This window comes from Saccostrea cucullata, unplaced genomic scaffold, assembly GCF_032062105.1.
Source record: "Saccostrea cucullata isolate Sc308-1 unplaced genomic scaffold, CSIRO_AGI_Scuc_v1 ctg3232, whole genome shotgun sequence".
NCBI lineage: Eukaryota > Metazoa > Mollusca > Bivalvia > Ostreida > Ostreidae > Saccostrea > Saccostrea cuccullata.
In genome coordinates, this window is record NW_026925798.1 from 76954 (window position 1) to 87539 (window position 10586).

The following is a 10586-nucleotide window of genomic DNA, read 5'->3' on the forward strand; positions in this document are numbered from 1 at the left end:
ATATAAATGGAAGTAACTAGTGATAAGTGATTGTTTGATTCAATTTGATTGCATATTGTTTAACGTCCCTCTTGAGAATATTTCATATGGAGACGCCACCACTTGTCGATGGCGAGCTGCAAATTTTGTCTAATACTCGGCACTTAGGGACTTTGAGCAGGGAGGGATCTTTTTCGTGCCAGCACCGACTGCAACACGGGACCTCGGTTTATACGGTTTCATTAGAAGGACTCGTCTCCATGTCCAACAGTGGGATTCGATACGGTGACGTAAGGATCAACTCCTTACTTCGAGACTCTAGAGCAGACGCTCTAACAACTGCGCCAGGCTTGCGACTTGATAATGCACTGTACGTTGCCGATGTCTCTACATTGTAAACTTGTGTCGAGTTGAAGAACACACCCTGTATAAGCTTTTTATTAACTTTTGTTTAATTGAATATACACAAATCTGATAATAAATTAACGGGGTAAAATTGGTACCCATGGGAACACCACATTACTGAAAGGCAAGAATAGCTGTGTGTACAAGTAAAATATGCAGAATACATAATTCCAGACAAGTTTAATTTTGTTGTCACTTTTCTACGGAGTTCTCAATAAAGTTTCAAAATTTAGTTTTTATGATTTTTGATATATTTTTGCATATCTTACATAAGTGTTACATCATCTACTTGTAGAATATAAAGAAGCATTTAACATGTACGACAAGGACCACGATGGAATCCTATCAGTTCAGAAACTAGGAGCCGTACTTCGTGCTCTAGGCCATAACCCGACCGAAATCGAAATTCAAGAAATGATTGACGAGATTGACTCAGAAGGTATTTTTGATAAAATTGTCAAGTTGATAACACATGTATGCAATTATCTATTGTTCCTGTGAGGGAAAGAAAATTACGGAGAGACAGAACACTAGGATAGATAAGTATATTATCTTTTCTTTTTGGAGTTAAGGAATGTTTTTTGTCCCTGGTGCTAGGATAGGGTCACAACAGGTGTTCCAAGTATATGGGAAAATCTTATTAAGAACATTTTCTAGATCAGAATACTTAAGATGTTTCTCACTTCAAAGTTTACTGAGGTAGTGAAGTCGGTAAATTGTTCAAAACATAGCATCAGTGTAGAATGAGACCAAAATAGAAATAAGAGTTTAAAGTGAACATATTTTAAAATACTCCTCTAATTAACAATTGCAAAATCGTAAAGATGAATTAAATCTATGCGGAAATATCCTACGGTGGAATGAATTTAAGTTCCTTTGAAATCTAGAAACCTAAATTTTGGAGGGGCACAATTAAAGATAAAAATTAAAGACCTTTTCTGGAATAGTTTAATCTTATTAGTCAAATATGTGTGGAGAAGTTCCACCTGGTTATACAAATTCAATTCCATTCACATCATATAATATATATATTATCAAACTAAACAATAACAAAAAGTAATAGATCTTTTAAAAGTTTAAGAGCCGAAGGTTCAATTGAGCTTTTCTGATCACATTTTACCCGTCGTTCCGTCCGTAGAAATTTCACATATTCTACTTCTACTGGGTCAATTTTAACCAGACGTGGTACAAAGCATTCTTGGGTAAATGGGAGTTTAAATTGTTAAAACGAAGGGCCAAGTCTCCTCACAAGGGGAGATAATCAAGTAAAGACAAAAATTGGATGGGGTCATTGAAAAAATCTTCTCAATAACCACTTGGACAGAAAAGCCGAAACTTATGTGGAAGCATCCTCGGGTAGTGTAGATTCTAAATTTAAACATGATATGACCCCCTGGGGTTGGTCGGGGCCACAATAGGGAATCCAAATCTTACATAGAAATATGTAAGAAAAAATTTAAAAATCTTCTTTTCAAGAACCATGTGGCCAGAAAAGCTCAAACTTACGTGAAAGCATCCTGGGGTAGTGTAGATTCTCAATTTATCAAATCATGTGGGCGGGGCCAAAATAGGGAATCCAAGTTTTACATAGAAATATATAGGGAGAAAAACTTTAAAAATCTCGAACCACTGAGCCAGAAAAGCTGAAACTTATGAGGAAACATTCTCAGGTAGGGTAGATTTTATATTGTTCAAATCATGACCCCCGGGGTTAGGGCGGGGCCACAATTGGGAGCCAAAGTTTTACATTAAAATTAATAGGCAAAAATCTTTTAATCTTCTTCTCAAGAATCACTGGGCCAGAGCAACTGAAACTTAAGTGAAAGCGTCCTTGGGTAGATTTCAAATTGTTCAAATCATGACCCAAAAATTAAGGGTGGGGCCGTAATTTGGAATCGAATTTTAACATTGAAATAAATAGGAATTTTTAAAAAAGAAACCTTCTCCGGAACTACCGGGCAAGAAAAGATGAAACTTATGTGAAAGCATCCTTGGGTTGTGTAGATTCTAAATTGTTCAAACCAAGACTTCCAGGGGTAGGGCAGGGCCACAATTTGGAATCAATTTGGTTTCACATCGAACTATAAAAGGAAAAAAAACTTTAATAATCCTATTTACATGAACTACTAGGCTACTGAGCTGAAACTAATGCGGAAGCAGTCTGGGGTAGTGTAGATTCTAAATTGTCCAAATTATGACCCGTGGGGTCACAATAAGTATTACTAGCGGGAAATCTGGTAAAGAACAGCATGGTCAAAGCTACTCAGGTGAGCGATGTGCCCATGGACCTCTTGTTTCATTAGGCACAGGTTTCATCGACTTTGAAAGTTTCTTGGATGTTGTTATGAGTCGTGATTTGGACGAAGAAGACCATGAGGTTGCGCTTCGAGAGGCTTTTAAAATGTTTGACAGGGACGGTAATGGTTACATTGATGCAGACGAACTACGCCTATGTATGATGAACCTAGGAGAGAAACTGACACTCGAAGAGGTGGAGGAGATGATTAAAGAGGTGGATGTTGATTTTGATGGGAGGATGAATTATGAAGGTATATCAATGAGAAAAGGCCATTCAAAAAATGTTAATTTTTAGGTAAAAAAAATGACTACAAAAATATTGATTTTATTTCCTCACATCCGGAAAATTCCGTGCTAATTGAATTTTTTTCCCATTTCCATTCTCTTTTTCCTTCATATTTTACATCTGATAACTCTGTAATACAGAATAAACCAAAATAAAAAAAATTAATTTTCCGCTCAATTTCTTCCATGTTCCGCCTAAAAATTTTGACTTCAATAAGATAATATTATTTAACCGTTTGTCCACTCCTACTATATTTCATCAGATGTCCGACAAACATGAAATTAAATTGGTGTGGCCTTATCAGTTTCAATTGAAATATAAATCAACATCTCTATCTTTTCAATAGACAATTTTTAAGGCTTGATAACCATTTTTCCTTGCGTATATGACTGTCGAATGTTTTTTTCATATTTAATACCTCTGACAGTTTAAAATCCAAAACATGGGAGAAAGTACTTGATCAAATGGGGGCCTTTTAATCTCGTTTCTCGGTAGCTAAGAAAAATTGTTGGGAGTTTTCAACAGATCAATCGAAGCAGAAAGAAAAAAAAATCTTTTATCTCTCTTAACTTATAGTTTAAATCATGCACGTCGCTGTTGAGAATAGTAGCCTCAATGACATTGCATGTTGACGTTCTGGTCAAATTGTCATTGGCGACAATATGCATTAACACACTTTGCAAACAGTGTCGTCCATCGGAATATATTGTCGTTGGCTGAAAATATATATAATGTATGACTTTTAGTATATATATCGATGACTGCGACAGAAGTACAGGGCGACAAAATGCTTTAGATAAAAGATACCACAGAGTCTGTTTCATATTTTAATATTTTACTAGAAAAAGACGTTAATGGTAATCTAACAACCAAGCTCTATGATTAGCGTGATGACTTTTACTTTTCTATCGTCAACTTCCCTTACTTATGCAGCAATATAGTTATACCTTCATTACCTGCATACGGAGCTTATGTATCTCAGTTGAATAAATACGCAAGAGCATGCTCTATACCTATGAACAATTTCTGAAACGAGGTAAATTAATAACAAACAAGTTGCTGAAACAGGAATTTCAGCAGTCTCGTTTAAAGTCATCATTTTGTAAGTTCTGTGGTCGATACAATGTCCTTGTCAGCAAATACAATTTATCATTGAGTCAAATGCTGACTGACGTTTTTCATACTGATTGTTAATTAGTTCATTATTTATACTCAAAATTGACGACGGATTTTTTCGTTTTTTCCCGATCATGGCAAGGAGCAAACGACCGGTTTGACCGGCAGGGGATGCTCATTCATCCATGGTACCTAATGTCCCACCTCTGATTTTTAGCTCTACTGGTCAGAGACCAGAAGAGCTTATGCGAAGGTGTCCGTCGTCCGTCCGTCTGTCTGTAAACAATTTTTCAAAACGCTACTCCTCCTACAGTTTTGGTCTGATTTCAATATAACTTGGCACACAAGTAGACTACACAAAGATATAAAATTTAATGCATCGTTTTTTTGATTTCGATGAATGGTTTTGCCATGGTTACTAAAAATAGAAATTTCTGTTCAATTCCTTAAATTTACCATAGAAAATGTTTCCAACTTTATTCATTCAGAATTTTAATGAGCAGGAATTAAGCGACTCTATTTTGTATAAAATTTTAACGATCAGTGTTACATTAGAGGTGTTTGTTCGAGCTTGTCGGAAATGTTTGCTCTAATCGTAGTCTTAAGATTTTTTTTTACACTTAATCTCTCTTGCATTGGTTCATTTCGATATCAAATATCCCCCTTTTTCCAGGCATAAACTTTTTACTATAGAAATGTTCAGTGAAGCCCCACACATTTTGTTAATGTAATTAATGTAGTAAGTTAGTTAAAAAAAAATAGTACTGAAAGGCGTTGGAGATGGAATTTATCTCCCCTCTAGAATCAAACAATTGTCTTCTCTTTTTCGGCATGTCAAATTCTTTTCAGGTAAGTTAATTCTCCCCCAACCCACACTTTCATATTCGATTCAACGTCACTGGTACATATGTCAGCGGTTTTCGAGAATGAGAAACTGAACATGACTAAATCAACTTGTTATTAAGAATGGGGGTTGAATATGTACAAAATATATCGTTTATGATAAATTTTGTTTACTTTAATCGAAAATATATTCCGTTTTCCGTTCCGCTTTCTAGCAACACCCGATGGATCATGAATAAAATTAGTCCGTTGTCTGTCGTGTTTGTCATCGTTGTGAACTTCCACATTTTCATCAAGAATCTTGCAAATAGTCTACGGTTTCATTGATAAATCCGCAGTATTAAGCGACTGTTAACTGGCCATTGTTTTTTATCCGATTTTATACGGGGGTTATACTGTTTTGCTCTTGTGTGTTTGTCCGTCTGTCCGTAACAAACTTTTGGTCGCAGTTTTCTCGACAACTGCACATCGCAGATGCTTGACATTTTAACACAGTCTTCTCTGCGGCATGCTATACAGTGGGATACATTTTTGTTCAAATCTGATATCAACTTCCTGTTCATCCGTGCCTATGTCCGTTTCATGCATAACAAATATTCGTTGCAGTTTTCTCACCAATTGCTTATCTCAGATGCTTAAACATTTAACATATTCTTTTCTGATGCATGCCACATAGTTGGATTCATTTTTCATATCCGATATCAACTTCTGTTCATCCGTGCGTCTGTCCATTTCATACATAACAAATTTTGTTTTCTCAGCAACTACTTATTGCAGATGCTTGAAATATTAAAACATTCTTCTCTGAGGCATCCTACGAGGGCTGTTCAATAAATAATGTCCTGAACTGTATGACATACAATACAGATATCATATGACATTAATCTTGACTTTCTCTCGTTATTGAATCTTTACTGAATTCATTACAGTTTATGTGACCACTTTTCATCACATAGTTTCATCGTGAGAAGCTGGGAAACAAGGGCTTTTCGAGGCTTTTCGAGACACTGCATTATAAATGAATGGTAAAGAATCAGTAAACTAGAGTGAAAATAAAGGCTACATTAAAGCTGCTGTAAAACTTGTTAAAAATCCCAAATAAATATTCACTGAAATATGTGTCATTTACAGCAACCGATGCCTGTTTTATAGACAAATGAGCAGTTGGATTTTAATGATTAAAAAATTATATAATGGGCATCAAAAATGGGTACCCTCCTTGCCAACAAAAATTATAACAACTTATGTACTGTTTGCCAAATTTCAACAAATAATATTTGATGATGTATGATTGACTTTGAGACACATAGCAAATTTGATAGACATCATATCGGGAGTAATTTACACTGTTTTTAAGAAACGTTTGACATTAAAAAAGCTTGGTACTCAAAGGTCACCCTATATTTTGAAAAATGAGTGAAAACGACAGCGTGTACGAAAGTCTTAACAATTATTTTAAAATAACAGTATTTGTAGTTATTCACGTTTGTTTTATATCTAAACAGATTTTGGAACATGAAGCTATTGCTTAAAATCATCAAAACAAAATTTACCATAAGATGTACTTGATAAAAACTGCGAGTGTCTGACAAAAGCAAAGGTATGCAAGAGCACAAAGACAAACTTATATGCAATTTTCTTGAATATTAGTGGTAGTGTTGTTCAAATTCGTATTCGGGGAGACAGTTTAATATCTGGTGGAGTCTAGAAAGCAATTTTTTTGCAAAAAGATCGATAGGTTTATTTGAGCAAGGACCCAGAATCAGGAATCCACTACATTGAATTTCTTCATGACAGCGTCCAATCCCGCATGCCCTGAAGAGTAAAGGTGTTTTCGAGATAAACAGAAAGTTAATATTTTTTCAAATTAACAATATTTGCCAGATCTTTGACCTTTTGACTTGTTTCTATTTCCAAACTTTAAAAAACACCTTTCAGAAGGAAAAAAACAAGTCCGGAAAATCACTGGGTCTGCCATTTTCCAGTATACTAAGGGTTATACCCAAAAATGAGTTCTAAAAACAATCAGAAATTGGATAAAAAATGTTACAGACATGTGTTTGAATTAAAAGAGATTAATAAATAAAATCATGAAGACTAAATCATTAAAAGGCGTCGTTTGCTTCTTTCTGAGCACCGAGGACATTATTTATTGAACAGCCCTCGTATATGGTGGGATTCATCATGAAAGCTCAAGTGCGTTTTTCTGATCACATTTTGTCTGTAATCCGTCTGTCTGTACGTCTGTAACCTTTCTACATTTTCGACTTCTTCACCTGAACCACTTAGCCAAATTTAACCAAACTTGCCAAAAAGCATCCTTGGGTGAAGGGGATTCAAATTTATTAAAATGCAGGGCCACGCCACAATTCAAAGGGTTATAATTGAGAATTAGTGAAACTTTGGTGGCATGTTTTAAAAATATTCTTCTCAAGAACCACTATGCCAGGAAAGTTGAAACTTATGGGGAGTTATCCTTAGGTATTATAGGTTTTAAGTTTGTCCAAATCATGACCTCCGGGGGTAGGGCGGGACAACAAGGGACGATCAATTTTTATATAGAAATATATAGGAAAAGTCTTTAAAAATCGTCTTCTCAAGAACAGCAAAGCCATGATTGGTCTTACTTATATGAAAGCATCCTCAGGTATTGTAGATTCAAGTTTGTTCAAATCATGACCCCCGGGGGTAGGGCGGGACCACAATGGAAGATCAGATTTTTGCATAGAAACATATAGGAAAAATCTTCTTCTCAAGAACAAAAAAGCCATGATTGGTCATATTTATAATATGAGAGCATCCCCAGGTAGTGTAGATTCAAGTTTTTTCAAACCATGACCCCTGGGGATAGGGAGGGGCCACAATGGACGATTAAAGTTTTACATAGAAATATACAGGAAAAAACTTTTGAAATCTTCTCAAGAACAGCAGAGCCATGATTGGTCATATTTATATGAGAGCATCCATCCTTGGGTAGTGTAGACTCAAGTATGTTCAAATCATGACCCCTGGGGGGAGGGCAGGGCCATAATGGACGATCAAAGTTTCACATAGAAATATATAGGTAAAAATAAAAAAAAAATCACAGCAGAGCCATGATTAATCAGATTTACATTGAGGCATCTTCAGGTATAATTTTGTTCCAATGATAACTTTCGAGGGGGGGGGGGGGGGCACAGACTTAAAGGGTAAACAATGCCATTATAATTAGTCAAAGAAATATGCAAACATCTTAGTTAGTGTAAATTCAAGTTTGTTCAAATCATAGTCCGGGGCCCCTCCATTAGCCACAGTGCTCAGATGAGCGATGTGACCCATGAGCCTCTTGTTCAAATCTTACATCAGCTTTCTGTTAATCCGTGCGTCAGTCAAAGAAATATGCAAACATCTTAGTTAGTGTAAATTCAAGTTTGTTCAAATCATAGTCCGGGGCCCCTCCATTAGCCACAGTGCTCAGATGAGCGATGTGACCCATGAGCCTCTTGTTCAAATCTTACATCAGCTTTCTGTTAATCCGTGCGTCAGTCTGTTTCATTCATAACAATTTTACCGCAGTTTTCTCATCAACTACTCCTTGCAGATGCTTAAAATTTTAGAACACTTTTTTGTTTAGGCATGCCATATGGTGGGATATATTTTTATTCACATCTGTTGTAACTTCCTGTTTATTCTTGCGTCTGTCCGTATCATACATAATAATTTATTTCGCAGTTTTCTCAGCAACTACTCATCACATATGCCTGAAATTTTGGTACATACTTTTTTGAGGCATGTAATATGGTGGTATTTATTTTTATATAAATCTGACGTCAACTTCTGTTTTTTCCGTGCATCTGCCCGTAACTGAACTTGACGTGCATATTAACATGTTAGTGTATATTCACATCAGAGTAGGGGTATTACTAGTAGGCACTGGCTCACAGACTTCGTTTTTTTCTCACATGAGCTGAAAGCTCGAGAGAGCTTTTCTGGTCGCATTTTATTTAGTCAGCCCGTCTGTCCGCCAATACAGTGTACGTCCGTCTTTAATCTTTTCAGATCTTCGACTTCTTCAGTACTCCTCGGTCAGTATCAATCAAATTTGCCCCAACGCATCCTTAGGTGGATTCAAATTTGTTCAAATAATTGATCATGCTTTTTAAAGGGCAGATAATTCAGAAATTGTTAAAATTTGATGGCAGTTAAAAATGTTTATGAGGTACCACTGGGACAAAACAGTTCAAACTTTTTTGCATAGTGAAAATTCAAGTTTGTTCAAATGATTAGGGGTTGGGTTAGGGAGGGGCCAGAATTGAGGATCAAATATTTACAAAAGAATATGCAAGAAAAATTGTCCCTAACACCAGGAGGTCGCCCGCGTGGCACAGTGGTAAGGTCGTCTGCTCTAGAGTCGCGGAATAAGGAGTTGCAATTGATCCTTACGTCGCAGGACGAATTTCACTGTGGGGTATGTGTACCCGCCCTTTGGATGAGACCATACAAACCGAGGGTCCGTGGCGCGGTGGGTGCTGGCACGAAAAACATCCTTCACTGCTAAATGGCCCAGAGTACCGCGCATGGGTAAAAATTTGCATCCCTTCACCGGCAAGTGGCGGCAACTCAATAGGATTGAAAAATTAAATTCTCGCGAGGGACTTGGAACAACAGCAAAGTCATCAATTTTGTTATAATATTGATATGGATTCATCCTCAGGTAGTTTAAAAACTCAAGTCCTCCCATGTAAACTTTATAATACTTAATTAAATTGTGCTTTTTCCTAGGCAATGTGCTGAAGTGAGCATTGTGACCCATGGGCCTCTTGTTTCATCGACGAGAGGGAAAAGTTGAAACTTTAGAATTGGGAACTGGGCTTCTTATCATACTCTAACGCATTATTAATCTATTTTATTTCAGAATTTGTGAAGCTGATGTGCACGAAGTATCCACTAACGTAGTATGGAAACTCCAGAAACAGTCTGACGTGAAAGTTACTATTGTCTGATTTTGTTGCTCGTCTTCCTTACTGGAAAAGCGGATGATATGATAAATAATGAGATTCTATTCATCGAAGCCATTCTCTTAACAATTGATAAAGGATCTCATGAAATGAAAACAACTTTAAATTTTAATTCCAAGTTAATGTCATCTCATATTGGTGTCCACATGTCCACATGATGTTCCATGTTAATTATTTCATCTGTAAAGCGAGGATGAGAAAAAGGGGGTAAAACCCAACACTAAAAAAACATGCGTTTTTTACGAGGCATTTCACACCTTTCACAAAACAGCAACGAACAGATTACTTTTTGTATAATTTTAGAATATTTTGTATAAATTGAGCAAGAAAACAAATCAATGATGAGAGAGGAGATTATCTCAATATTATGCAAATAGTAAAGAACTGAAATTTCGTATATATACATGTGTATACAAGAGTCTCGGGCGACGCATGCTTTTTTTTTATTTACCGTTTTGAAAATAAAAATTGACAGTAAGCTTTATTCCTCGCTTAAGGCAACGTAACGAGAGCTATTATTATAATATATAACATTTTTAGATAAGTGATCGAAAGGATGACATAACTGTTTCCGTCGGGGTGACATAACTGTTTCCGGCGTGACATAACTGTTTTCGGTGTGACTCAGCATTTTTCAGGGTTTATAGCGAAACTTATTACAT

General features: G+C 36.2%; 1 protein-coding gene across 2 annotated transcripts in view; it reads left to right on the top strand.

The window, feature by feature from the left end:
* The window catches only part of LOC134269823 (calmodulin-beta-like), a 41900-nt gene extending 31877 nt beyond the window's left edge, over window positions 1-10023 (top strand). For both annotated transcript variants that reach the window (XM_062752026.1, XM_062752025.1), the window contains exons 3-5: window positions 680-823; window positions 2688-2933; window positions 9822-10023. In XM_062752026.1, the coding sequence (XP_062608010.1) occupies window positions 680-823; window positions 2688-2933; window positions 9822-9862 (431 nt within the window). In that variant the 3' untranslated portion in view covers window positions 9863-10023. The remainder of the gene's footprint in view (window positions 1-679; window positions 824-2687; window positions 2934-9821) is intronic.
* The last annotated feature ends 563 nt before the right edge of the window (window positions 10024-10586 follow it).